The sequence below is a fragment of the Penicillium angulare genome (genome assembly GCF_028827245.1).
Source record: "Penicillium angulare strain IBT 27051 chromosome Unknown utg000004l_segment0_segment0, whole genome shotgun sequence".
NCBI classification, from domain to species: Eukaryota; Fungi; Ascomycota; class Eurotiomycetes; order Eurotiales; family Aspergillaceae; genus Penicillium; species Penicillium angulare.
This window is the reverse complement of record NW_026623163.1, coordinates 8,792,787-8,819,973: the sequence shown is the minus strand read 5'-3', so window position 1 is coordinate 8,819,973 and position 27,187 is coordinate 8,792,787. Positions and strand designations below refer to the sequence as shown.

Below are 27,187 nucleotides of genomic sequence, written 5' to 3'. Positions count from 1 at the left end.
TTTCTATATATATTTGCGTGACTACATAAAAAGGCCAAAAGCCGTTTCATCGGACGTGAAGCTCATCGGCTTTCGGCGTTAAGAGTGATCGGCCACCACGCCCGCTTTCGATACATTGTAGGAAAGCGAATAGAAGCTCGCTCGCTTCCAATATGGGATAAAAAAGCGTTAGCATTTGATTTTTTATTCCGATCGTTCATGGTCAAATCATGTGAATGATGGTTGTGAGCTTATAAAGGTCAAGTTGAGTAATCTAAAAGATGGGAGATGAGGAGTACAACCAGAAAATTCAATATCAATCAACACACCAATTTGTGAATGGAGCAACATAACGCCATCAGCCATGCATATCAACACATATCATAAGATTTTTCAACTCAAAAGGGCCGGTCCAATTAAAAAGAGTATTCATGAAACATTCCAGAAGCTGGAATGGTTATCGGCGATAGGAGCGTCCCTAGGTAAAAGGTCCATAGTGCTTAACGCCGATATGCCGATATACAATTACCAACTCCGCAGGCGAAGGTTTCAGCTCATCCAATTGCAATAAAGGCATTTAGGGTCAAAGTTTCCAGGCTCAATTCCTGGTCTATTACCCCACAAAATCTGTGGCAATCGTCGGCACGCACCTGCCTGGCCTTGGAACGGCTTGAAAGGTGTAATTGCAACATATTTGGCGCATCTTTCACCACACGGTGCTGCATGAAGTAATGAAATATTCTTATATCTGTCTATGCCTATCTGCTTTTCTGATGAATTCAGCTTAGTGAAAATATATTACCTTTTCATTTTCAATTCCTCCTTCAAGATGACACATACAGATAATGAGAAAGTGAACTCAAACGCCCTTGTGGAAGCAGTCGAGACTCAGAAGTCCACACCTCATAACATCGACGATGACCCAGTGTACTCTTATAAAGAACAACGAAAGATTATTCGCCGCGTGGACTTCCGTTTGATATTAATGCTGGGGTTTCTTCATTGTGTTTGTCTCATCGATCGTGGTAATCTAGGAGGAGCTGCTGTGACAGGCATGATAGAGGAGCTGCATCTGGTTGGCAATCAATATGTAAGGCTTTCAAATATCCACGGGCAAATCTCAATCCCCGAGGCAACTATTGACAAAGTGACAGAATGAGATCGCCGTGTCCTTCTTTCCACCATATATTTGCTTGCAAATATTTGGCCCTATATTAGTGCGCAAGATCGGCCCGATCAACTATCTATCTGGCGTTTGCTTCATTTGGGGAGCGGTAATGGTAGCTTTCAAGAAATCTGATTCCCAAAACCCCTGAATCTTTAAACTGACCATTGTGCAGCTGTCGGCTGGATTTGTCAATAAATGGGAGCAAATGGTTGGGATACGAGTTATTATCGGCGGCCTAGAGGCAGGCTTCTTCCCAGCCAGTGTATACTTGATCTCTACTTGGTATACACGTTATGACATTCAACAGCGGTATGCAATCTTTTACCTGTTGGGCTGTGTGGCCGCCGCATTCACGGGTATTCTCTCATACGGTCTCACATTCATGGTATGTCGCTATATTTGATTTTGCGGTAGAAATCTATATTACTAACTGCATCCAGAATGGCCTCGGTGGCCTAACAGCCTGGCGTTGGATCTTCGTGATCCAAGGACTTCTTACCTCTGTCATCGCCGTAATTGGTTGGTTCGTGCTCATCGACTTTCCCGACAGAATGAAGACAAGCAAGCGCAATTTCCTATCAGATAGCGAATATGACTTCATAATGCGAAGGATTGAAAAAGATCGAGCAGATGTTATCCTCGAGCCCTTCAGCTTAAAAAAGTACCTTGGGGCAGGTCTTGACATCAATATCTGGGCGTTTGGATTTATTTACTTTTCGTCAACAACGACCGCCTATGCTATTTCGTTTTTCCTGCCGACCATATATGAAGGAATGGGATTCTCTAGGGGTGCCTCGCTATGTCTTTATGCTCCCCCTTATGCTGCAGCTGGGATTCTCATGGTTGTTACCTCCCGCATTGGAGACAAGTATCATATCAGAGGCCCTATTATTATTTTCAACGCCCTCGTCACGATTACTGGTCTTCCTCTTTTGGTGAGTTTGGGATGATTCAAATACAAACGTGATTCTGACTATTCTCAGGGCTTCACGAAAGGAATTGCACCTCGTATGGTCGGGGCCTTCCTTACCACTATGGGCTGCAATGCAAATATTCCAGCAAGTATGGCATATCAGGTCAGTAAACAACCGGGCAAAAAGTGATATGACGGAACTAACGTGCTTTTGAAACATAGGCCAACAATATCCGCGGTCAATGGAAACGAGCCTTTGCTAGTGCAGTATTTGTAGGACTGGGTGCTTCGGGCGGCATGACAGGGTCGCTGGTCTTCAGGACTCAAGATGCGCCAAATTACCATCCTGGGGTTCTAACTAGCCTCGGGCTTTCGGTGCTGGCTATTGTGTTGGTTCTTCTTCTTTCTCTGCGTTTCTATATTTTAAATAAGAAGGTAGCTCGCGGCGAACTGGTGATTGGGAACTTGCCTGGCTTCAAGTATACATATTGAGTCCTCGTCAGAGGAAATAACTTCTAAACCAAAGCCGATATTCAGAATTTGCAATTTTTCTCTCCCGTATATATCAGTAAATTTAGAATAAATCACGTATTTTGAACCTTTGCTTTGAAGAGAATGGCTAGGATGGCGAATTGCTATACCCATATAGTAAAGCGTTAAGCGTCCCGCGGGGGACAGCGCAACCACAGCGGAACCATACCCCGCTCATCGGGAATCGGCGATAGGGGTCTCACTATAAATCACACTTTCGCAGCAGTTGATTGGAGAAGAATCAAAGGATTTCTTGAAACGAATTCGACCCACGTGACAATACCTGGCAAAGGATTAATCCTTAGGTTATTTTGACTCTCAGTCTTGGCTAATTACAGCAAATCACTCCGACATGTCAGGCCAAAAATTTGAGCCGTCATTCGCCGACAAGACTGACTTCGTCAATGCCAATCGAGGCTTGATTGATTCTCTCAAGCCATGCATCATTAAAGCAGCCGATGGTCGGGTTGTATGGAATAATGATGAGTACGACTTTCTCAAGGCCGAATGTCCCGACACGGCGAACCCAAAGCTATGGAGGCAGAGCCAATTGACCTCCATCCAGGGATTATTCGAAGTCACGCCGGGGATATATCAAGTACGTGGATTTGATCTTTCCAACATGACTATCGTGGAAGGTGAAGAGGGGGTGATTGTCATTGACCCTCTCACTGCGGTGGAAAGTGCTGCTGCGGCCCTGGCGCTATATCGAAAGAATAGAGGAAACCGGAAGGTGACGGGTATAATATACTCACATTCCCACATTGACCATTACGGGGGGGCAAAGGGAATTTTACCAGATGGAACGGAGGAAGTAACTCCTGTGATCGCACCAGAGGGATTCATGGACGAAGCAACGAGTGAAAATCTTTATGCTGGAGGGGCAATGTCTCGAAGAGCTGCCCACATGTATGGAACACGTCTACCCAAAGCTGCAGACGGCCAAATTGGCTGTGGTATTGGCATGGGCGTTTCAGGTGGTATTCGATCATTGATTCCACCAAATGTTACAATCTCTGAAACAGGTGACGAACGTTTTATTGATGGAGTGCATATGATCTTTCAGATGGTTCCTGAGGCTGAAGCACCATCAGAGATGAACTTTTACTTTCCACAGCACCAAGCTCTCTATATTGCAGAATGCGCAACCCACAATCTTCACAATATAATTACTCTCCGTGGAGCACAAGTGCGCGATGCAAAGGCATGGTCAGGATACTTGGACGAGTCGCTTGTTCTTTTCGGGCACCAATCGGATGTTTTGCTGGCTGGTCATAACTGGCCTACCTGGGATCAAAAGAAAATCATTGATATGATATCCGAGCAACGGGATCTATACGCCTATCTCCATGATCAAACTATGCGTATGATGAACCGCGGCATGACGGGCATCGAAATCGCAGAGGAAATTACTCTTCCTCCATCATTGCAAAAGTTATGGCATACTCAAGGCTTCTATGGGTCCGTGAGCCACAATGTGAAAGGAATCTATCAGCGATATATGGGCTGGTTCGATGGAAACGCTGCACATCTATGGGAATATCCACCCAAAGAAAATGCTAAACGATACGTTGCTTGTATGGGCGGGATTGACGAGGTCATTCGTAAAGCTGGAGAATTCGAGGCAGAAGGTGATCTGCGATTTGCTACGACTTTACTGGGCCACGCAGTGTCTTTGGACCCATCGCATAAGCAAGCTAAGGCGTCGCTTGCATCGGTGTTTAGAAAATTGGGATATGGCGCCGAAAATTCCACTTGGCGGAATTTCTATTTGTCAGAAGCGAGTGCTCTTTTGGCCACAAAAAAGCCCCACGTCGGCCGACCGTTGGCGAATCAACTGAAGCCAATGCAGAGTATTGACCAATGGCTCACTTTGCTTTCCATCAGTCTCGATGGCCTCAAAGCTGGTGATGAATGTTTTGCGATCAAATTCTATGTCAAAGACAGTCGCCAGTGGTGGAGAATTAACCTGAGCAATGGCTCTCTTACGTATCGAAATGCCACGAGCAAAGACGAGCTTCAAGAGGAGTCAAATTTGACTCTAGAACTGAACACGAATGAGCTTCTAGATGCTTTGACGGGCGGAGATCAACAAGATAAAGTGCACGCAGGTGATTGGAGTTTGATTCCAAAGTTATTGTCGTTGATAGAGACCTAGAGTAGAATATTGTCGATACCCGGGGAAGCACGCAACAAATGACTATACTTTCAATTACTCCGGTTCTAATAATACATAGAACCCTCTCACAAATTGAAATAAATTGTCCAATGATGTTTTTGATGTTACAACAACAAATTGTACCGTTCAGCTGGTTAGGGAATGTTGGAGCCTCGCATTACTGGGGTACGTATGCGCCCGATTAGAGTATACATTGCGATCGGGCTGAATTGCTTCCTATTTACTTATTTCAAAATCACATAATCGACGCAATTAGAAAATCCCAAATCTGCCTCGGACACTATTTGACCTGAAAGATGTCTCCGCGCACTTCCGTGATAAACTTCGTGCATATATGTGGATATGGTCTGGTGGGTAATCATCCCCCGCCACAATTTCCGGCCCCCAAAACATTCGTTCTTGCATATTTCATATTACCGCGGCGAAACAGTCACTCTCAGCTTGCTCAGCCCAGGTAGATCATTCAGCCCCATTGGCTCCCTTGGCCTACTGGGGTTAAATCCCCTCAAGACTTTGGTCTGGATTTAAACCAGGCACAACCCCTCTAAGTTGCATCTCGCAACATCATGGTCGGCGTAGGGGGTCGAAGTAAAGGCTGCAAAACTTGCCGCAGGCGCAGAGTCAAATGCGGTAAGTCCTAACTCCGAATTTAAGCTTTAATTCCTGCAGAGTATATACTGACTCTTGAATAGATGAAGGGAAACCCAAATGTGCCCGCTGCCACAAGGCAGGAAAGATTTGCGAAGGATACACGCAGTTTGTGGAGTTCCACGATGAAACAACTCGAATAGCTGGCAAAGACTTTCAAATTCAAACGTCAAACAGCCCCGGCTTTACTGGCAGTCCTCAGTCAATTACCAGCCAGCCAGGCGTCCAAACTACTTTCATCACAGAATATCCATTTTTTCCCGTCAAAGCAGATCCGGGATGGGATGAACATAGTATCTTTACAACATATTTGGTGGATAGACTATTTACATGGCAAAAGCCACAAGCTCAATATTCATCTTTTAGCTGGATGCCTGTGCTTGTGGGGCGCACTGAAAATGAAGGACTGTTAGCATACACTTCCCTCCGTGCTTTAGCGACCTCCTTTTTTGCCAAGGTCCATGGGGAACCTTCTATTATGCATAAAGGGACAGCGTTCTACTCACGAGCATTAAGAGTATTGCAGGATCAACTGCAGGATTCAGAGCTGGTCTTTGACGATGACGTTCTTCTCTCGGTCTTTTGTCTGTCCGTTTATGAATTAATCATGTTCACGGATTTGTCGGCGTGGATTAACCATCACAAAGGTCTAGCTAGACTGGTGAGTCCTCGATATTTTGTATTTATGTATAAGTGTGGATTTTGTTTTAACGCTGAACAGACTGCTCTCCGAGGGCCATATCGTCATCAAACGGGGGTGGGACACGCTCTGCTCCCAAGGCTAAGATCTACTATTGTAAGATAAGCACTATCTGGCAAATTTGACAGTGTCTAACCCATTCTAAGTCAATTGCCTGGATTATCCAACGGAAACATTGCTTTCTGGAGAACCCTGAATGGAAAACAATACCATGGGCGATAAGTGGTCTAGAATCCAGGATGCCGCTTGAAAAACTGCATGATTATCTCGTCGACTGCCCTGGAATTCTCGAAGATTTAGACCGTCTTCGAGCATGGGGTCCAAATGTACCGGGTAAAGCAGAGTTTCAAGCGAATTTCGCCATGCGTGCCCATCTACTACTCGAAGGACTGTACTCCTGGCGCTGGCGCTGGCAAGAAGATTTCCCCGATGCTACATACCTCATTTCAACCGCCACCCTCGATCCCGCTGTGGCCCTATACCTTCCTTCTTCATGTCCTTTCAAAACTCTCATTTGGTTTCACGACGATCACCGCGCCACCGAGCTGATTATTTACAACGCCGCCCAGCTGATCATAACTGCTGCCCTTGACGAAGCAGGGGTAGAGATAAAGATTCCTGCAACGCCATATTTGAGCGATCCTCTTCTACCTATGCAGGGTAGACGATACGACATCGCTGTTGAGATTTGTCGAATGGCGAGCTTTCATTTGCAAAAAGCTCGAAATAGCATGGGGGCATTTATGATCCTATTCCCGTTAAATAGTGCCCTCCGCCATCTAGACGATAGAGGAGGGGTAAAAAAATGGCTTCTCAAGCTCCTGCAAGCCATGGCCGATATGCATGGGTTTGAAGTTGGGACGCGCCGATATGTATATGTTCTTCATGCCCCAGAGGGCAGGGTGACTGAGACTCAGAGTCCACCGTCAGTGACATCGGAATAAGTGAAAGATTCAAAGTAAAGCACGTCGGTGGTGTATAAAGGTGTATACCTGATTTGTATAAAAATATTTAAATGGGCTCAGGGATGATGTCCACGGACAGATACATCTTAAGAAACACAAATCCTTCATTCTTCTAAATCGGACAAACCAAATAACGCCAAACTCAGTAGTCTCGATGCCATGAACGTATCAACCACTTAGTGCCTGCTCCACCAATGGCGTTTCTTCTCACCACCTGTATTTTGTCCACTTCCTGCATTTGTCGTTTCTCCAGCCTTGGAATCGCTGCCATCTTCCTCCAAATCATCATCAGCGAAACATTGATCCTTGGGGGCGATAACAAGCCAGCGTTGCCCATTGACCTGCTTGGCTTGGACCTTTCCTCCACCCTTCTGCTGCTTCTTCTTAATCTTATCATCTGCTTTGTGCGCTTTTTCCAATTCTTTCTGTAGCTCCTCCTGTGCAGTGCGCATGTCCTTTTGCACATCTTCCATGTCTTTCTGCAAATCCTTAGCTTTCTTTCCAGAGGCCCTCTGCATCTTTATATTGATAGCATCCATCTGTGCCTGGAGCTCTTGCACATCTTCTTCCGCCTCTTTCACATCACCTCGATCTGAAATACCATGCATCTCATTCAGTTGTTCCTTTTCCTTCTCAGCTGCAGCCTTGGCGCCCATTTTCTTCATCCAGTTGGTCTGCTCAGTAGGAGGAGCAACATTATTGAACGTAAGTGGCATAACATTGTCTCCAAGTAAATCCATACGCTTTTTGATAGCTACCTTCATATCCTGCTCCGTTGGTGGCGGTGGCAGCTGCGTTGTTGGTATGCCCACGCCATTAGCTGAAGGCGGCCCAGCAGGCATGAGACTATTGACTCCATCTCCCGCTGTTTTGGGATTGAATGGGTTTTTCTCTTTGGGTATTCCAGCGAGAGCAAGCATTTTCTCAGTCTTTAAAACTTGGGCATGCACCCCAATTGGGTTCCAAATTTCCAGGTTTGCTTTCTTAAGATAACTTCTTGTGCGGCCCTTCGATACACCGACAGTTCCGAAACCAGCAACAATATTGAGGCCACCACCTACCACTTGGGTAGTAATAGAAGGGATGAAACCGAGAATATTTCCAACTCCGTCGGCAGCCTGAAGCGCGGGGTTGGCAATGAACGCCTCGTTGAGGCCATCAAGAAACTGAAGGAACTTGGCTTCTGGTATGGGATAGGTTTCCTCCAGCTCTGGGGCGCGGACACGCACAAAGGGACTGAAAAAGGATCCACCGAATACCTTTGTCACCTCTATATTTTGAACACTTGTTAGTTTTTGGGTGTGCTATTTGGAATGTAGGAATCTTTGCTTACGAGGGATGACGCATGGTCGCTTCCCATACCGCGAGGATGGGCGAAGAATTGGATCCGCTTCAGCGGCATTGGATTCTTCCGGTACAGGAGTAGGAGCCGGGTATTGTTGGTACTGGTCATTTTGATAGCCTGTAGGATACTGTTGCGGATACTGCTGTAGAGGATATGGCTGAGGGTACTGCTGCGGGTATTGCTGTTGAATCTGAGGGTACGCCTGGGGATACGGCTCCGAGTATTGAGCCTGTGAGACCGGGGGTCGCGAACAAGGAGCCTGGGCATATTGAGGTTGTGGGTTTGGTGCCTGTGAGTACTGAGATTGTGAATACTGTGCATTCGGGTACTGTGGCTGCTGCTGTGGTTGGCTACGGCTGGTATCCTGTCGCTGTTCCTGCTGCTGCTGAGGATCTTTCTGGTATCCTTGATAGCCTTGGTACCCCTGGGGATAACCTTGCTGGTATTGTCGTTGGCCGGCATTATATGAAGCGTATTGCGAAGACGAGGGCATTGGTTGTGAAACTGCATATGATGATGCCCCTGGCTGAGCTTGGCCTTGAACGGGGGAAGGGTATGCGTATCCACCTTGAGGCATGGCTCGTTGAGTTGACCCAGATGAGTTTGCCCCGGATTGAGCATAAGGTGGAAGAGAGGATGCAACTCCAGAGTACATTGGTTGCACCATTTGATTTTTCGAGTAGTCGTATGTTGCAGCCATTGTCGCTACAAACAGAGTGCCAACCTTGGGAAAATGTTGAAGATTGATTGGCAAAGTATTCAAATATACCGTTGGTGGGAAGATAAAATTGGCTCAGTCCATAGACCCAATATCGTCATTAAATAACAACATTGCTTCGAACTTCCACTTACCCTTGGGAGAAGCATGTGTAGATAAACGTCACCCTGCATTTTAGTCGTCATTCGTTATGCATATACCCCTACCCTACAGCAGTAGCTTCGAAGGACGCACTCGTAGATTGAACCCGATCAGGCTAAGCTCAAGGCGAAAATGCTTAACCAGCGCCTTCAGTATCCACAAGGCAACGGGAAGTCTGGTTTCCGCTTAGACTTAATTGGCTTTCAGAATGGATCCCCTGCGTGCTCTTGACTGTGAAGCGCTGTTTGAAAGTTCGCCCCCACGCATCCATGTCCCGAGTGTTTCGGCCCCCATATTACGGTCCTTTCCGCTTTGTTGAACTTGTAAATGATTGCTTTATTACACTCAAAGTCAAAACTGCTGAGCAATAGGGCTGAGGGGGGGATCTTATCAAGGCCCTGGTCCAATAGAATAAGCAGACCGTATTCACTGTAGAAGAACATCGGGTGTCTTGGTTTGTATACCACGCAAACCGATATTTTTTATCCCTCAGAGGAGAGAAAAGTTGTCTTCGTTATGATACCGATTCTCTCTGTTCTCACTAACGGTCAATGCGCATGGGCCTTCTATCCTGATGCATTGGATCAGCCCTATGCATTTCTTGCTCGGGTACTTCATGTGGGGTGTACTTGCCCAGCTGGTGAGTTGTTCATCACACCATAATATCCCTGTTGATAACTGTGACCAGGTTCAATACTAACCCCACTCTCTTGTGGCGATATTTTGTGTCATTGAGATTGGTACAACCGTTACGTTCGGGTCTCATTTCCAACTCTTTCCCTTTCGAACAGACTGCTGTGCCCCCTTCACATTCTTCATATCTACATCAATTGATGCAATGGGTAATATTTGGGTATTCAAATAACATATCAGATAGGCTACATAATAAAGAGTTCTCGAGCTAAAGGTGGTTGCACCTTATTTTTTTTGGCAAAAAATCAAGCTCCATGGCTAAGCAATCCTTTACTGTTACTCTCTAGTCTCCTTAGACCGCTGCGGTTAGTTATGATTGTGGAATAGATAGTAGAATAGGCATTAATAATGATTTTTAGTAGCATATGCGGTAAGAATAAATGGAAATATGTCAAGGCTTCATTGATCGAAGTATTCTGTCGATCTTTGTAAAAATAGAATAGTTCTTGGTTGGTTTCATACAGTAGTCTGACCAGACAGTGAGAAAATGACATTTCAGTAACAAGCTAGGTATAATAAGAAGTATAATGAGATATAATTTTCAGGTCCCCAATTAGCAGCATATAACAGTATACAACCTTCCTAAAAGGTTCTTTACTGTTCACAGGATTGCTAAGCCATATTCGGACCCACATATTCGAACGTAATGCTATGATAATGTATAATACATCACTGCTCGCTGAGGGTCTCACCCACTTCACACTCTACACACTACATCATTATGTCCTCCATAATCTGGCCACAACGCTTTCTCCCCGGAACAACAGACAACTTCGTCTCTAATGAAATTTACATTGTTGGCCTAAAAGCCGAGCAAGTTTGGCCTAATCTCGCCGACATCACCCGCTGGGAATCTTACTACGACAACGTCAGCCAGATCACTCCGCCCGCTTCCGGGTCGACACTCAGCAAGAATGACCGCTTCAGTTTCTCAACTTTTGGATTCCCTCCACTCCAAAGTGAGGTAATGGAATCTGTTGCTCCCACACCGACTTCCCCCGGTCGGCTGGCCTGGCGTGCATGGCAGGATGGCAATGAGGAAACCGCCATTGATGTGTACCATGCCTGGCTTATCGAGGACACGGAATGGGGTGCTGTCCGCATTCTGACGCAGGAATCTCAGGCTGGAAAGCCTGCTGCGCAGCTGGCAGTTACCAAGCCGAATCCGATGTTATTGGGTCATCAGAATTGGGTGGAAGGTCTGGCTAGGATCAGTAGGAAGTAAACCAGACAGCATCTGGGCGAGTATAGAGAAGGGCGGATCAACTATTTCCATCGTCCATTAATTGACAAATGGGCACCTTTCTGCTTTCTGTTTCTTTCCAGTGAGCAAGGGGGAATACATTCTTTTATTCATTTGTTCATTTCATATAAGCGATTTCGATGGCACATGGGCGAGCATGTGTTACAATGAGGATTTGAGCTGTATCTATATGCTAGCATGCGTTGAAAGAACTGGGAGATCAACAACCCATAATGGCATAAATATGTGCTTTTGACTTCTATTTCAGTTCCCTGATCTCAATACCAACACTGTAGATCGGCTCGTTGTTTGATACTCATTTTGAATAGTGAAGTTGAAAGTAAAAACAATATAAATTCCGAGTAACAAGAGATTTTACGATACAAGTATCAAATCTGCGCAATTCCAGATAGCCTCTTCTTACTACAAAAGAGAGAGAGAAAAACAGGAGAAAGAGGTGCATCAACCTCGGTGCTGGTATAAAGCGCCAATATGTGTGTAGAAACGACAACGAGGTCCTGCAATTTTATTGGCTTAACCCGTTATGGGCTCCAGCTGACTGAGCGCCACGCTAACCTCCAACCAACCAGATCCCGCAGCGCCCACGCGATGATGCCACCTCCCAAAACAATCAATCTTGCCCGCTGCCCAAGCATTCCCACGCTTTCTATAACGATTCAAACCTCAATACTTGTGAGTCCCTCCATACATCCTCAACACACAAACTGCCCCGCGGCCCATTACCCCTGAAAGCCTCAACAACGGCCCAAGCCCACCCCGCATATCACCCCAGACGCGCCGTTAATCAAATCACGACAATTGATGCTCTGCGCAAATTAGCGCCCACCTGCACCGGTCTATAGAACAAAGACAGCCGTCACTAACAATATCTGCTCTCAGCTTTTTAAATAAACGCACAAGTGCGTACTCCATCACAATGGCAGTCGACAGCTCCGCACCTACATCGGTATGTGGAACCATTGCGATAGCGCACTCGATCGAATGACGAGAAGCATCCCTCAACCTACCCAAAGCTTCGGGCACCCAGAAACAAACAAGCTAACGCTCGAACTACCAGCCCATCCCAGTCACCGAGCTGACCAAGATCACCTCCGATGTAAGCTGCGCCATCAACCAAACAACGCCGAAGATACGTTATAGTACCGGAATTAATCATAATTATAGGCCTGCGACAATGTCCTGAAAACCACCACCGAATATGACCACAGCGCCGTCGACAAGTGGAACTCAGAGATTATTGTAAATCCCACTCGCTCACTATTTTATTCAGTCTAGGACAAGACAGACAACTAACACCGAAGCAGAACACTGTCCTCCAAGCCCTTATCGCTGCTACCGTCCCCTCCGACACCACCAAGCCAGCTCCCTACCGCTTCACCGTGAACAGCACCATCGTGCAGCAGGGTGTGATTGACAAGTCTGCCGCGGCCGGTGGCACACAGAACAACGCCGGTAAACGTGGAATGCATTCCGCGTCCGGTGCGTTCTGGGACGTCAACCGTGACGGCATGTGGACATTCAAGTACCCCGGTGCTGAGGAGCGGGGGCTCGATATCGTGGTTAGCGTGACCTGGTTTGCGGTTGTTTGAGTCCGTCACAACTGAAATTGTTTGTTAAAATTGTTTGGTCGAGGAACAGTTCTTTTTATATCCTTAACCTTTGGGTGTTTGATCATAAAGTTTATATCGATCTTTTCTATTCATGAATGATCTGCTGTTAGTGTATCAATACTCTTACTTGTCATGGTGTATTGGAACATTGTTATGAGGAATGGTCTCCTTGTTTTTGTCTTTCGTTTTTAAGCGATGGGCGTCTTATCAGTTTTCAATATTAGACTCAGACTCAGGATATGCTGACTAGATTACAAGACTGCGGTTGGTGAATATTGCTAGTAATTAGGTAGTGTTCAGACACGGATATCTGATTAGGCCGTGTAATCAGGCTATCAAGGTATTCATTCATTCATCAATAAGTGATAGATGTATGTAGGTAGCAGTAAGAAATTACGGGAGTTCTATGACAACCCGGACTGATGCTGTGGTATCTTCAGCAGATCCCCGACAAAGAAACAAACGAGGGATCATTAAATCAAGCAAAGAGAAACATTTCGCCCAGTCCTACTTGCGCCATGCTAAGAATACCATTCCAAAGAAACGCCTTAAAGGTTCAACAAAGCATCAACGAGACAATCCGAGTCCCCTACTAGCGGGGCTCGGAGTAATCATTCAATGCCACACAAACGGAGCCTCGGTGATGACCACTGTACTGGCGAATGATGTTACCAGTGCTCAGCTCCCACAAGCGAGCATAGTGGTCACTTGAAACAGTGACAAGATACGCAGAGTCAGCTGAGAAGGCACAATCCCAGACCCAACGCTGGTGATTAGCGAGGGTAGTCTCGAGGAACAATGTGCTATTTGCGGGATCCATAGGTGGCCCATCAGGTTGCGGAGTAAAGGTTTGCTGAGGAGTCTCGGTACGAGGAGGATTATCGGAGATACGGAGTAATTCTCGATCTTTCGACGGGGTGTCAAAGATGCGCAGCAGGTCGCGCGCCTGATTCATCAATTCAGCGCCTTGTTGCGCCTGAACAGCCTCGGCGGATGGTTCACTCTGATCTTCCGTTGCTGCCTTCTTCTCTTGCTTCTCGTTCCATTCCTTAATGGCCACCTTCGCAGGTGCGTAGTCCGGGTCGAGGTTCCAGACTTTGGCGGTGTGATCAGCCGAGCAGGTTGCCAGGTGCTTAACATCAGGTGAGAGAAGGACACGGGTGAGGTAGTCCTTGTGCGCTTGGAAGGTGCAAATTGGAATAATTCGAGTCGCTTCTTCAGTTTGGACCATGCGCCAAATGTAGACATTGCCCTTTATACGAAGAATTCGTTAGTTATCTGATAGAAGTGGAATATGGGGAATGGTAAAGTATGGGCAGTACCTTTTTGTTTCCAGCACAAAGTAAAGACCCATCACTAGCCACGCTGACGCTTAGAACAGCAGTGTCATCTTCTGGGATCAATTGGTGCGTGCAGACACTTTCACCAAGATCCCAGACCCGAACCATACCGGCACGGTCACCGCTGATCAGCTCACCCTGGTTGGGGTGAATAACGACGTCATTCACTGACGCGCGATGAACATAATTTCGCTGGAGACTACCGGTTCGAGTATCCCATACTTTGACCGTTCCATCCTCTGAGCTGGTGACCATCCACTTGCCTTCACAGTGAAATGCGACTCCTGTGATATTGCCCGTGTGACCTTCAAAGGTCATTACCGGGTTGGGGTTGGTAGACTTGATATCGAAGAGCTTGACATTGTTGTGGCCGGCGGCGGCAAGGAATCGCTTGTCGGGAGTGATGCACAGGCGATTGACCTGAGAGTCGGGGTGCTGGATGGTTCGCGAGCAGATACCAGAGAGTGCTTCCCAGAAGCTGAGCAACGCATAAAATTAGTTACGAACGTTTGAGGTGCCTTTGCAGACCAGTGGAAGAGGTCAAGGGGCTTCTTTCTTACCGGATGGTATGGTCATACCCCGCTGTCGAGCGTGAACAATCATTAGCTGAGGCTCGGTAAAGAATGCGGGGAGCTCAGATTGGAGACTCACCAGTACAGAGGATGACACTCATACTGAGGCGACGAAACTTGCGCTGGAGTGCCTTTGGTGAATGGGTGACAACTGGGATAGGAGGGCGGCTCGAGTAAGTGCGTGGGCGTAATATATGGTATGAACCATCAGCAAGCCTCTCATAAATGGAAGGTACACCAGCTTGAGGCACAAGTAAATGCTTAGGCGGAGGTGGAATGGCCCACAATTCTGCCATTGGTATCACGTGTTATGGCTGGCGAATAACATGCGGGTAGGGGAAATGGTGTGGGACGGTCCAGTCTGGTGGGTCACTCAGAGTAGAATAATTGACAAGGGAACATGGCATGAAGATAAAGCTGAACAAATTGGAAAAATTGGAAACAAGAAAGGAACAGTGAGGAAGAAAATGAATAAGCAGGGCGATTCGCTTGAATGAGCTTGATCAAGAATATATATATGGAAACAGAGTGAAATAATTAAGTACGTCCCTGAAAGTTCGATTTGTTAAAACATGGCCGATTGGGGATATACTACTGTATACCCATACCGTAGTATCTATCCATAACGGCAGTATTGGCAGACAGTACTTCACCATAGTAACTTTAACATAGACCCCAGGCTCCCACTGCCTCCCAGCCCCCAGGACAAACAAAACAAACAACTTCGAGTTTGGCTTCCATTTGACCAAGAAAGACCTGCTCAAGTATGAATTTTCTTAAGCATTCAGCACGTTCATTATGGTGCCGAAGACACTTTGGGTAAACACAACAACGTTGGAAGCATGGATCTCTCATTGTATATTCGCCCTTGGGCTTACTAGTACTAGAATACCATGATATAATTAAGTAGTGACTATATAAACCTACAAACGTATGTAATTCATACATAAATAAAGATCGTGGCTCTCCTTCCATTTCTACATCTCTTCGCCTCACATCACAACCTCGGAACCACTGACGAGATCCAAAAGACCTACACCAACCATGATACGCTGTAGTAGTACTAGTAAGCCTACATATCTCGATGCAGCTCCGGAGACAGCGTGAAATTGACATTATCAAACAGGAACGCTCGAGAAGGCGTGAATCCAATCATGCCAAGGGACGCATGTCCATTTCTATGTACCACATAGTTACATATGGACAGCAATACACCACTCTTCCAAATGCATGGGGACGCGGGTTCAGTTACATGAGGGTACATAACAATCAAGACTGGTTAGATAGAGAAGGCGACATCAATATCGGGACAAGCCCCCTCAAGGCCAGAATCGAAGCGGTTGCCCGAAGGAACCATCTGCAAGACCTGAAGATTACAGGACGCCGCGTGTGGAACGATAAACTTCGGCCATTTGAGCTTGAAAAAGGCTCGCTAAGGGTCATCTTCATCTCATTCAGCAATATCGATATCTCTGACCGGGAACTCAAAGCCACTGGAGATGAAATTGATGACCTAGTCCAACGGTCAGAAAACAGGGATGACAGAATCCATCTCCACCCCTCTAGAGCCCCAAGATTCTATGCAACCGTACCCGAAGGAAGGCATTGGGATCGAGCCAAGCAGTGTTTGTCTAAGTGTCAGCCTGAAATAACCCAGTATCTCACTTATCATGTCGCCATTGGGTTGTTTAATGTGGGCATAATACAGGAGGATCAACATCCTTACCCTTGTCTGTTAATCGAGGTGACACGTGATACCTTTATGAATTGGTATGGATTCCGGCAGTGGGTTCGAAACATGTTCCGGGGATATGGGGCCACTATTGAAGTCGAGTTTTGCTGTGATTTGGCCTTCTTTCACGACCCTGATTCCGGCAAGCAGGTCGGCGTTTTCAGGCATCGATACAGCCTGCCAGATCATTCGCTTTGATATTTTAAGCAGGCCCTCTGTGGCTGGATGTTGGGAGAAATGAATGGGTTGAAAGATGGGAATGGTGTGAAAGGTGGATTTCTTTTTGTCATATTTTGAACTCAACACCCCAAGTGTTTACATCAGAAAACATCTCCATATCCAAGCTTTTGTGCCATTGAATATAGATCCTTAGAGCTGCCGATAATATTGTAGAAAATATTGTAGCCCACCACTTTCTGTCTATGTAAATTGAGCTAGCATGGTCCACGGCTCTGGGTCAGTGCGTCCAAGGTTGTGCCTGCAGATGCTTTAAGCTTAAAAATAAACTATTGGGAATTGAAATAGTTAAGAAGTATAGTAGGTATCGATATCATCATTTGATCTATGTATAAATCATGAATATCTGCATATTTTACTACAGTCGAGTGAAACATGCCGGGCACAGAACATGCATCTCGTAAATTAGAAAAAAATAATTTATCCACAAACTTGTGACCAAAGGTTACAAGTAAATAACTGACAAATCCACGCAAAATGCAGAGCCCAAAATAACAGAGCCCCAAATTATATCTAACAGAAATGAATAGATGACGCTCAATCTTCCGTAGTAACCGCATGAGGCTCGACATGCTCCTGCGCACGCTCATTCTCATGCTCATCACGGGTATTAGTCAAACTGCTTTGATGCGAACGTTTCTCATGCAGATTGATACCATCCTGCTTAAGCTTCTTCCGCGCTTTATGACCACCACAACAGGCTGCACAGCAGGAGCCAAATTGAAGAATAAAAGCAATAAGACTAAATGCCGAAGCAACCCACATAAAAGCAAACATCTGTTTACCAATATGAGACTTGATGTTCAAGCTTGGATCAGCATTTGAGAAGACATTTGCGAAAATGATAAACATGACGGTTGCCACGACGGAGCCGACGACCGTCAGGAGAGCGGTCAGGAATGTAAGGAAGAGGAACGGCAAGGAGCGCAGGAGGATGAAAGTACGGCGGCGGTGGGGCAGTTGGCCTAGCGCGGAGCTATCGGTGCCGTTGGTGCCATTAGCGTCGTGGATATTATTGTCTTTGTCCACTAGGTATTTAATTGCCTGTGGGGGTCTGGAGGAGACGGCAAAGGGGCTGAGGAAAATCATCAGGAAATTGAGGATGGTGGCCGCTAGAAAAATGCCGAACATCCATCTTGACGCTAATTTGGCGAGGTTGAGAGGCGATGTAATGTCAGAGGGGAGGGCGACTAGTTTAGGCAGCCATTAATTAGTATGATGATCGACCCGAGAAAAGGAATGTGCAGAATTGAAGAGAGGTAGACATACTACTAGCTCCGGAGAGTAGTTCATTCACAATAATTTTGACGGGGTTAAAGGCGTACAAAGTCTCCGGTTTAGAGCAGTGTGTAATGCCATCCCCGTCGTACCCCTCGCAAAAGTTCCACAGACCAACCTGGTAGAAATCGTGTAGACCAATGGATCTAGCAATAGAGTTGATGAAGACGGCATTGGGGACGGATACCGGAATGATGTTGGAAAGATCGAGGTAAAGGAAGTATGTGTTTCGTAAAACGGGTTTGTCAAAGGTGTTTCCAATTTCGACCAAGACGCAGAAGATAAATGCGATCAAGTAGAGAAAGGAGCGCAGGCCGCGATGCCAATGTACCGTGGACTGGCGTCGGCGGGCGATAGGCCGATCGGGTCGGGTACTGCGGAAGAAAGGCAGTCTGCGCCTGCCATTGACAGGGGCGTCCGTCCCATCGGCCATGATGGGCGGATTATGGGAGAGAACTTAGGGGGGGAGGAGGAGGAGGAGGTGGTGGTGGTGTGAAAGGGAGAAAAGAAAGATGTGGAGGTGGAGATAGAAGATGTTCCTGTCTCCGTCCCTCAAGTTTGGCAAATTCAAAAGGATGACGTTTGTACAAGCGAGGGGAGTTAGGTTCAACCTGGTCAACCTTGTCAACTTGGCTGTATTTTTCTTCTTGGTTTAACCATCCGATCGTGCTCCACCAAGAATAAAAACTCTCCCATGCGATCGTCAGTGGCTGAATACTAGCCGTGCCGATCATGCAGACGGAATCTCGGCGCTAGACGGACTCAAGGGGTTGATGGATCATTCTTATTGCGACCTAGCTGTGCCGGAAACGATACAATGGAGGCTAATGTATGGAAGCATAATTGACTAGTATATGGGGTTGAATGGATCAATTGGTGTAATTGAGTGGGAGTAGAGGAAGTAGAGAGGCCGCGTCAGCCTGTGTGGCATGAGGAATGAAGTTGACAATTCAATACACATGTGCAGTCCAGTAGTAGAACTCGTATTCGGATCGTTTCCTACTAAATTCAACTCCTGAGAAACCAACAGAGTAACAACCAGGGTCAATCAGGTCAATCCCGTCTGTTTGCTATCTGATATCTGATCTGCCATCTTCTGCTGTCCATTATTGGTTAATCGAATCCATTCAGTCAATAAATGGTGGGAGCCTAACGTCATCCATTGAAGTCTCCACTAAACCCTGGTTCTAGCCCTGGATCAAATCAGAGAGAGAGTTTGGGTCTTGACAGAGCAGGGATCAGGGTCGGGGTCGGCGGAGTAAATTAAGGGAAAAAAAAGGGAAAATCAATTATTGTAGCTGCCTCTACCTCTCTACCTCTATTCTTTCTCCTCCTCCCCTCCCCCTTCCTTTATGTGATCTTCAAGCTTTGCGAGTATATTCATCTAATCACTCGCATCTCTCCCATTATGCGGTGGTCACTAGCGCTCGCCCTCCTCGCAGGAGTGGTCGTCGCCGATGATTCGACCACCACTGATTCGTCCACCTCCTCATCCTCAACCACCTCCATGGACCTGTCAAATGGCACGACCATCACCGATCCGACCTCCGTCGCCATGCCCACGGGAAGCTATGAAGTCTATAGCACCACACTGACCCTCTCCGATGGTGACCGTCTGACTACTACTTACGCTGTAAACGCCTCCACAACAGCGACCGGGAATTCCACAGGTCTTCATACAACTACCAGCGATTCTGTCACTGTCTTGGTTGGAGGTGGAGGTGGTGGAACGACTACCTTAGGCAACTCCAGTATGAATGCGACCGCGACCTCGACCTCGGCCTTGCAGACGGTCACCAATACCAGCCCGTGTAACAGCTACCCCGAGTACTGTGCGCGCAAATACTCCAACATCACCATGGTCGCCGCGCACAACAGCCCGTTCGTGCGGAAAGGTAATGCAGCTGCCAACCAGGATTTCACCGTGAAATATCAATTAGATGATGGAATTCGCATGCGTAAGTACCTCCAAAATTGCACTTGATAATCATCTTCCAAAAAAAAAAAACAGAACCAACCATTGACTCCTCCAATAGTGCAATTCCAGGTTCACAACCAAACCAATGTCATGACGCTTTGCCATACCTCCTGTTCAATTCTCAACGTCGGTACCTTGGAGTCATACCTGACCACCGTGACCGAGTGGGTTCGCACCCACCCCTTGGATGTGGTCACTATCCTAATGGGCAACTACGACTACGTCTCACCAACCCTATTCGTGGACCCATTCGAGTCATCCGGTATAATGAATTACATCTACACGCCACCCAAGGTTCCCATGGCGCTCGATGACTGGCCGACTTTATCCGACATGATCTACAGTAACAAGCGGGTTGTCGTCTTCATGGATTACCAGGCCAACCAGACTGCGGTCCCCTGGCTTCAGGATGAATTCTCTCAGCTTTGGGAGACTCCTTTCTCACCTACAAATGCCAACTTCCCCTGCACACAACAGCGCCCACCAGGTATTTCTACGACACAGGCTAAGGACCGCATGTATATGGCCAACCACAACCTTAACGTCGACTTGAACCTGGGTACAATTGACCTGCTTATTCCCAACACTGCTATCCTCAATGAGACCAACGCAGTAAACGGCTCCGGTAGTTTGGGTGACATGGCACGCAGGTGCACAAGTAAGCTTCAATTTTACGCATAAATGATTGGAAAATAACTCAAACTAATTCTTCTCCAGCGAAATGGGATCGCCCCCCTAATTTCCTGCTTGTAGATTTCTACAACGATGGCAACTTCAACGGTTCCGTCTTCGAAGTCGCCGCGCAAATGAACAACGTTACTTATAACAAGCAATCCTGCTGTGGGACCGAGTCCGCAGCTGTGCACGGTATGAATGTCGCCGGCGTCTCATCTATGATCCTGGTCGTAGCGGCTATCCAGCTTGTTCTGTCAGCGTTTTGATCTGAGTACGACTTTACGATTTGTGACTTTTCAATTTCAATTGTTTGAATACTCCCGACGATGCGACTGTTTTTCGGCTCCGCGAATTCTCCCTTTCTAGCATTCGACCATTCACATCGGTATCGATATCGATAATGGTCATTGGCGCTTGGTACATGATAATTTTCTCATTTTGAAGAACCAGCATGCCACCATGTACATACAATACCTTAGACTTCCAGGACCAAATGTCATTCTTGGAAAAATTACTTCAACAACTCTTCTCATTCCTATTGACATCTACTTTTCTCTCCAAGTATTATGATCTATCTCATGCATAACAGAAACACCTCACTTCCAGTTTCTTCCCAGTACATAACATCACTTCTTCAAAAATGTCAACGCCGCAAGACAAAGAGCATCCACACCAGACCTCATAGTAGGCTGAATAACAGGCGCAAAAAGCGCCGAATGATTCCCAGCAATCTCCTCCCCAGAACCCTCATCCCCATGCACCCTATCCCAAAGACCCTGGTCGATACCCCCCAAAAACCAAAACCCACACGGAATCCCTCTACAAAGCCCCAATGTTGAAAAGTCTTCACTAACATTACTCCTAGGAGTGTCAGGATCAAAATCCTCAAAATGCCCCCCAAACGCCTCCCTCAACAGCCCAGTAGCATTGATATCATTATCCGTAGGGGGAAAACGTCTCGTAGGCAAAAAGACCGGCGGCCTAGGACTCCCACTAGCCACACACTCCGCCTCAACAATGCGTCTAATAGACGAAATAATCTTCTCCCTCGTTTCAAGCTTAACAGTTCGAAAATCCAAACCGATCTCCGCCCGATCAGAAATAACATTCTCAGTCTGTCCAACCTGTAAACTTCCAACTGTCACAACGCCCAGATCAGAAGGATCAATCTCCCGACTAACTATACCCTGTAATCTCACCACGATATGCGCAGCTAATAAAGCAGGATCAACAGTTTGATGCGGTAATGAACCATGTCCTCCCCTTCCAAAAACAGTAACTTTCATACTATCCGCCGCAGCCATAATAGTCCCACTTCGTAACCCAATACTCCCACCTCTAAGACGCATAACATGTTGACCGAAACAATAATCCGGTACAGGGACCTTATCGTAAAGTCCATCATCAACCATTGCCTGTGCGCCTCCTCCTCGCTCCTCATTCGGTTGAAAGAGAACTATCAAAGTTCCAGACCAGATCTCTGTGTTCTTAGCCAGAATCTCAGCCGCAGCAAGAAGACATGTAATATGCATATCGTGACCGCAAGCGTGCATAACGGGTTTCTCATTTCCATCTGCGTCGGGCATCATCACGCTGCTGGCGTAGGGTAATCCAGTAATTTCTTTCACGGGGAGGGCATCCATATCCGCGCGTAAGAGGATTGTTTTTCCTGGTCCATTCTTGAGAATACCCACTAGACCGTAGCCGCCGATGTTTGTGTGGATATCATATTTGTTCCATTGGGATAGATGGGAAGCTATTTTTTTGGATGTTGCTTTTTCTTGTAGCGAGAGCTCGGGGTGAGCGTGGAAATATTTGTACAGATCTTCGTAAGGGGTCAAGTCTAGGGTGGTTGCGCCTTTGAGGATATCGGATATGGTGGTATTTGCTGCCATTGTATTATGAGGTTTGTTGTTTTGATTTGCTATCACCGGCTTGATGCTTGTTTCATTCAGGTTCAAGTTTTTAATAGCTTTGGATGTTTTATGTGAGGTTTAAGTTCCCCGCGGGGTGAGTCAGCCGGATGCAGCTTTGTTAACGTTCTTCGGGAAAAGACCCCGCTTGATAGTGGATGCAATTCAGTTGTATCTTCTCGGGTTCCACTTTCTAGGTGAGACTTGTGCAAACTGGAGCTTAGTCGGTCGAACATTTGTATAGAGTAGGAGAGTTTGTATAAGTTTTATAGGGCTCTGTCCTGATAGTATGCATGTGAGGTCACTTTGGGATCGATATGTCTATCTAATTCTCAAGCTAACTTTGGAAGATACCCCCTGCGCAATATTTGATTTACACTCGATTGAAGTTTCAAGTTTCGACCGTTATCAATATACTAATCAATCTATAACCAGCATCTACATTAAACTAACCCCGATAGGAATTCCGATCAGGGCACAATCACGGTACATGTAGAACTAGAACCATGGAGTCAGTCTAGACCTCCACTGGCTCCACCACCCAAGCCATAAACCAAACTTACCTTGTTTTCCCTTTCGTCATCCTGCACCTCAACAAGAAAACCTCCTGAAGCTTACTGCCCACTGATAAATCACACATGTACATAAACTTGGCAGTTGTTTGGTTCTCCACTCGCCTTGGAAACAAGGTAAATCGAGCTAACGTGGCGCTCGTGGGACTTGATTCCGTGGCCGGCGATCTTGGCCTAAATATGGGTCACGCGAAAGTGCTCAGGCCTGAGTTCATAAAGCCCGTAATATTCGGATCATTGCATCCGATGTTTTGCTCGCATGTCCCAGCCAGAATTGCAATTCTAGTGCGGAGTACAAAATGACATGGAATTTTCTCCCAAAGCCCCCAGACTCATCATCAAACATACTGTACGCTCGCATTGCCAGCTGTTTACAAAACAGATTTCCGAATTCAAATTCATTTTACATACAACTGAGGACCTTGGAGACGAGGTACATACAGTACACAGTTGTCTTTTCTTTCCTTCTTTCATTACTACAACTCGAAATTATGGCCATGTCACTAGGAACGAGAGAAATCCAGGCAACAACAGAATTTCCGAACTTGAATCCATTATGGCTTGATCCCACCCTGACTTTACACAATGCCACTGCGACTGCGACTGCGATTGCGATTGCGAATTCAAGTTCCTCCCACGCTCAACCCTCACAACCACCAAAAGCACAGCCCCGTCGCCGAGCAAGGACCAACACCTCAAAAGAGAAAATAAGCCCGGAGAAATCGCGACATCTCGAACGAAACCGAATTGCAGCAAAGAAGTGTCGCGAAAAAAGAAAAAATGCCCAAGAAAATATGGAATATACCCTTGAAACAGAAACAGCAAGAAACCAAGCGCTGGTAGCGGAAGTTTCCGCCCTAAAAGAGGAAGTATGGCATCTCAAGAACCAAGTACTGGATCATGCGCGATGCGATGATCACCGAGACCCCGTCCCAGTCCCCATCAGTACCAATACCCTCGGCAACCCTTTAAATCCGCTAAAGTGCCCATCTCCTTCCTTTTCAGTTAGTACGTGGTCGGACGAGTCGATTGTGGATCCGGGGACGGCATCAAAGGCGTCAATGGATGAAAAGTTCACTAGGGAGTTTTATGGAGATGGATTACTTGACAGCTTTGTTGATGTACCTAATATATGACGCAAGTTGAATCTATTCCAAATATTTTACAGAGATGGATCGGATTTTTCGTATGAGGTATACCTGTCAGCCTCAATTCTTACAGGGTTCTATATATTCTCGGTATAGGGGGCAAACAAATCGTGCGTCATATACGAATATTCAATCTGTAGTCGATCAATGTGGGTGCTTTTAGTCTTGTTTCTTTCAAAGCCCGATGTCGATCATTGATCTTTTAGACACCTATTATACATGCTGGTAAAAAGTTCCGACCAATGAAATGGTTATACGGTGCGTAAGTGTTACCTATATCCTGGGACCAGAATGAGAACTTGAAACCCACACTTGCACTAGACACCCATCACCCTGGAATAATATGCACGTAGTAAAATTATTGGCTACCTCTTGTAAGAGGGTCTGTCCACATCATGAGATTCCTGTTAGGCATAGCATTTGCGCCGTCAATACATTGAGCTAGGGAACTCCTTACCCCACAGTATGTATAGCTTGTTCCAAATTTACTATGACAGGCTATGATCAACTAGATTAACTGGTACATACTCCGAGTCCGTAGGCTAATACCAGCCACGGGATACATCATGGATGACAACATTGAACTTGAACCTGAGCATGATTGAACGATCTATTTATCACCAGAGACCTTGACATCATAAAGCAATTTTTCATGTTCCCCATCCACAAATCCAAGAACTTTCTCCACTGCATTTTCACTAAAAAGCACACCTTCACTCTCCGCACTCCGACGAATCAAATCTCTACCTCGCCCAAACATTTCCTTTTCATACAAAAACAAGGCCTCTTCCAATCTCTCTTTCCCCGCACTTACAATATCCGAATTCTTACCACAAACCTCCTTAAGACGCTCAGACAGCATCAAAGCATCATACATAGCGCAATTCACTCCCTCGCCAACAAAAGGCGTCGAAAGATGCGCCGCATCACCAAGTAGTGTCACGCCCGGAGCTAAATGACGTTCCCAACCAATTTCCTCTGGTCTGAAATAATGCAAGCTCCAAGCACGGAAGGGACCTTCCGCATTTAAAGCGAGAGTCTTGAAGCTTGGTGCCCAGTTTGCGTAGAATTTATCAGAAGATAGCATCAATTGTCGGACCGCCTCGGACTTCTCTGCGGCACTACCATGGTGATGTTGATAGAAATTCTCTGGAACGATAATACCAAAGTACATTCTGTACGTGCCATCGGCCATTTGCTGTAATGCTAAACTCTTGTTTGGCCCCATCGCCATCATCATTCCTGGCCCAGCCAATTTGTGGGCTTCTTTGTAGCTCGCGTTGCTATGCGAGATTTTGCCTTCAATGTACATTTTCCCCGAGTACACCGGTTGAGCGCTAGAGACCTTTCCATTAAAGCAGAGGTTAGGATCGGATTTTCTGTCAATTCTGGGGTTTTAACTTACCAACGGACGAACTTTGCTCCAACCCCCATCAGCGCCAACAATAAGTTCAAACCCAGTAGCAGAACTACCATTTTTAAAATAAAGAGTATAGCCATTACCCCCATTTCCCGAACCGTCCTTCTCCCGCTCAATAGATTGCAAGCCTTGTCCCCACTGAACCTTGTGTGCGGGAATCGAATCGAGCAAAAGTTGTCGCAGCTGCAACCGATCAATCTCCGGTGCATCGCGACCCTCACCAAAGCGCCCGACCGTTTCTCCAGAGGAGTTAAGAATATGGACCTTTGATGCATCCCAACGTGCGTATACAGTGTTGAACTCATCGAATAAGCCCGCCTTCTTGAGCGCTTCTTGCCCGGATGGCCCATGAAGGTCCAGAGAGCCACCTTGCTGCCATGGACCAGGGGTAGAGGACTCGTCACGCTCGTAAACTACATAGTTCTTGAGGCCATTCACCTCAAGAAGGCGTGCGAAGAGAAGACCACTCGGTCCAGCTCCGATGATTGCGATGGAAGGCTGAGGATGCATAGTGAGATGCATGAAAATAATTTTCCAGTTTGTTAAGATGAAAAATGATGCGGAGGATGTACACAACTTCGAATTAACGGTTTATATAGAAGCCCGTCTCCTAAGATTGCACTGGAAATTTGTATACTTGCTCCTCCGGCTTCGATTATTTTGATTGGTTGAAGCCGGAGGAGATCTCCGGGGCTTCTCCGGATACGACCACTCACAGCAACCTCACACTTCGTACACTTCTCTCCTTCCTTCAGGAGTCCAGAATATCGCTCATAGTCTTTTTATTTCAACTACGATGGAAGCCACCAGGTCCTCGGAAGAATATCACGGGCAGAGGCGCCCTCGATTCTCTGTAAGTACGCAATGTGGATAAGATCGGGAATTCGAGGAAACTGATCGTACCAGTGTGACCACTGTCGAACAAAAAAGCTAAAGTATTACACATTCTTTTCCATCCATCATGGGCTCTCATCTGAGCTAATCATGAAAGATGTTCGCGCGAGTTACCGAAATGCAGTGTCTGTAAAGAATGGACCAGTAGCTGCGTATATTCACGAGAAGTGGCGAAATTGAACGCAAGCAGGACTCGGAAGAGAGCCTTCGATGATGAGGATAAGGACCAAGCTGAAAAATATAAACTTCAGGGTCGCCTTGAATCCCTGGAGCATAAAGTCAATACTTTGGCCAACTCAAGAAGAGCAATTATACCCGAGCAAATGAATGCGAATGAAACAGAGAAAGCCGATTCAGAACTTTACATCGGGCCGTCGCATTCATTTTCATTTCTCAAAGAAACCCCCGTGGGCATTAATCGTCTAGCTCGATCCGGTGATGATAGTTTTGTGCAGGGTGCCATCTCGGAAATTGACAAGATGTCCTCACGCCTGGCATCGTCGGAAGCGAGAGTTCCGATAGAATATTCATCGCGATTTCATATACCATCAAAGTCCGAAGGATATTCCCTCCT

At 46.4% G+C, this 27,187-nt stretch overlaps 13 protein-coding genes across 13 annotated transcripts; 8 read left to right on the top strand and 5 right to left on the bottom strand.

Annotated features, from left to right (window-relative positions):
• Nucleotides 1-808: 808 nt before the first annotated feature.
• N7478_007221 (MFS general substrate transporter) lies at nucleotides 809-2,552 on the top strand (the record flags this gene model as incomplete). Its single annotated transcript, XM_056923435.1, has 6 exons — nucleotides 809-1,069; nucleotides 1,134-1,253; nucleotides 1,320-1,532; nucleotides 1,588-2,082; nucleotides 2,131-2,223; nucleotides 2,283-2,552. The coding sequence occupies 6 exons, from the start codon at nucleotides 809-811 to the stop codon at nucleotides 2,550-2,552; spliced, it is 1,452 nt and encodes a 483-aa protein (XP_056781472.1).
• Nucleotides 2,553-2,943: 391 nt separating this feature from the next.
• On the top strand, nucleotides 2,944-4,749 carry N7478_007220 (alkyl/aryl-sulfatase; the record flags this gene model as incomplete). Its single annotated transcript, XM_056923434.1, has 1 exon — nucleotides 2,944-4,749. The coding sequence occupies one exon, from the start codon at nucleotides 2,944-2,946 to the stop codon at nucleotides 4,747-4,749; it is 1,806 nt and encodes a 601-aa protein (XP_056781471.1).
• Nucleotides 4,750-5,336: 587 nt separating this feature from the next.
• N7478_007219 (Zn(II)2Cys6 transcription factor domain-containing protein) lies at nucleotides 5,337-7,062 on the top strand (the record flags this gene model as incomplete). The annotated part of the gene is made up of 4 exons (XM_056923433.1): nucleotides 5,337-5,400; nucleotides 5,463-6,079; nucleotides 6,140-6,214; nucleotides 6,265-7,062. 4 exons carry the CDS (start codon nucleotides 5,337-5,339, stop codon nucleotides 7,060-7,062), a joined length of 1,554 nt encoding a protein of 517 aa, XP_056781470.1.
• A 197-nt stretch (nucleotides 7,063-7,259) lies between these two features.
• N7478_007218 (uncharacterized protein) lies at nucleotides 7,260-8,921 on the bottom strand (the record flags this gene model as incomplete). The annotated part of the gene is made up of 2 exons (XM_056923432.1): nucleotides 7,260-8,353; nucleotides 8,417-8,921. 2 exons carry the CDS (start codon nucleotides 8,919-8,921, stop codon nucleotides 7,260-7,262), a joined length of 1,599 nt encoding a protein of 532 aa, XP_056781469.1.
• Nucleotides 8,922-10,701: 1,780 nt separating this feature from the next.
• Nucleotides 10,702-11,205, top strand: N7478_007217 (uncharacterized protein; the record flags this gene model as incomplete). The annotated part of the gene is made up of 1 exon (XM_056923431.1): nucleotides 10,702-11,205. The coding sequence occupies one exon, from the start codon at nucleotides 10,702-10,704 to the stop codon at nucleotides 11,203-11,205; it is 504 nt and encodes a 167-aa protein (XP_056781468.1).
• Nucleotides 11,206-12,160: 955 nt separating this feature from the next.
• Nucleotides 12,161-12,833, top strand: N7478_007216 (dynein light chain Tctex-type family protein; the record flags this gene model as incomplete). Its single annotated transcript, XM_056923430.1, has 4 exons — nucleotides 12,161-12,190; nucleotides 12,302-12,340; nucleotides 12,409-12,483; nucleotides 12,549-12,833. The coding sequence occupies 4 exons, from the start codon at nucleotides 12,161-12,163 to the stop codon at nucleotides 12,831-12,833; spliced, it is 429 nt and encodes a 142-aa protein (XP_056781467.1).
• Nucleotides 12,834-13,446: 613 nt separating this feature from the next.
• On the bottom strand, nucleotides 13,447-15,062 carry N7478_007215 (WD40 repeat domain-containing protein; the record flags this gene model as incomplete). Its single annotated transcript, XM_056923429.1, has 4 exons — nucleotides 13,447-14,106; nucleotides 14,177-14,672; nucleotides 14,755-14,776; nucleotides 14,846-15,062. The coding sequence occupies 4 exons, from the start codon at nucleotides 15,060-15,062 to the stop codon at nucleotides 13,447-13,449; spliced, it is 1,395 nt and encodes a 464-aa protein (XP_056781466.1).
• Nucleotides 15,063-15,850: 788 nt separating this feature from the next.
• N7478_007214 (uncharacterized protein) lies at nucleotides 15,851-16,696 on the top strand (the record flags this gene model as incomplete). Its single annotated transcript, XM_056923428.1, has 1 exon — nucleotides 15,851-16,696. One exon carries the CDS (start codon nucleotides 15,851-15,853, stop codon nucleotides 16,694-16,696), a length of 846 nt encoding a protein of 281 aa, XP_056781465.1.
• Nucleotides 16,697-17,272: 576 nt separating this feature from the next.
• N7478_007213 (SUR7/PalI family protein) lies at nucleotides 17,273-18,446 on the bottom strand (the record flags this gene model as incomplete). Its single annotated transcript, XM_056923427.1, has 2 exons — nucleotides 17,273-17,925; nucleotides 18,005-18,446. 2 exons carry the CDS (start codon nucleotides 18,444-18,446, stop codon nucleotides 17,273-17,275), a joined length of 1,095 nt encoding a protein of 364 aa, XP_056781464.1.
• Nucleotides 18,447-19,421: 975 nt separating this feature from the next.
• N7478_007212 (uncharacterized protein) lies at nucleotides 19,422-20,932 on the top strand (the record flags this gene model as incomplete). Its single annotated transcript, XM_056923426.1, has 3 exons — nucleotides 19,422-19,971; nucleotides 20,050-20,649; nucleotides 20,709-20,932. The coding sequence occupies 3 exons, from the start codon at nucleotides 19,422-19,424 to the stop codon at nucleotides 20,930-20,932; spliced, it is 1,374 nt and encodes a 457-aa protein (XP_056781463.1).
• A 360-nt stretch (nucleotides 20,933-21,292) lies between these two features.
• N7478_007211 (M20 family metallopeptidase) lies at nucleotides 21,293-22,561 on the bottom strand (the record flags this gene model as incomplete). The annotated part of the gene is made up of 1 exon (XM_056923425.1): nucleotides 21,293-22,561. The coding sequence occupies one exon, from the start codon at nucleotides 22,559-22,561 to the stop codon at nucleotides 21,293-21,295; it is 1,269 nt and encodes a 422-aa protein (XP_056781462.1).
• A 1,081-nt stretch (nucleotides 22,562-23,642) lies between these two features.
• N7478_007210 (bZIP transcription factor) lies at nucleotides 23,643-24,287 on the top strand (the record flags this gene model as incomplete). The annotated part of the gene is made up of 1 exon (XM_056923424.1): nucleotides 23,643-24,287. The coding sequence occupies one exon, from the start codon at nucleotides 23,643-23,645 to the stop codon at nucleotides 24,285-24,287; it is 645 nt and encodes a 214-aa protein (XP_056781461.1).
• Nucleotides 24,288-24,909: 622 nt separating this feature from the next.
• Nucleotides 24,910-26,229, bottom strand: N7478_007209 (FAD-dependent oxidoreductase; the record flags this gene model as incomplete). The annotated part of the gene is made up of 2 exons (XM_056923423.1): nucleotides 24,910-25,644; nucleotides 25,705-26,229. The coding sequence occupies 2 exons, from the start codon at nucleotides 26,227-26,229 to the stop codon at nucleotides 24,910-24,912; spliced, it is 1,260 nt and encodes a 419-aa protein (XP_056781460.1).
• Nucleotides 26,230-27,187: the final 958 nt, after the last annotated feature.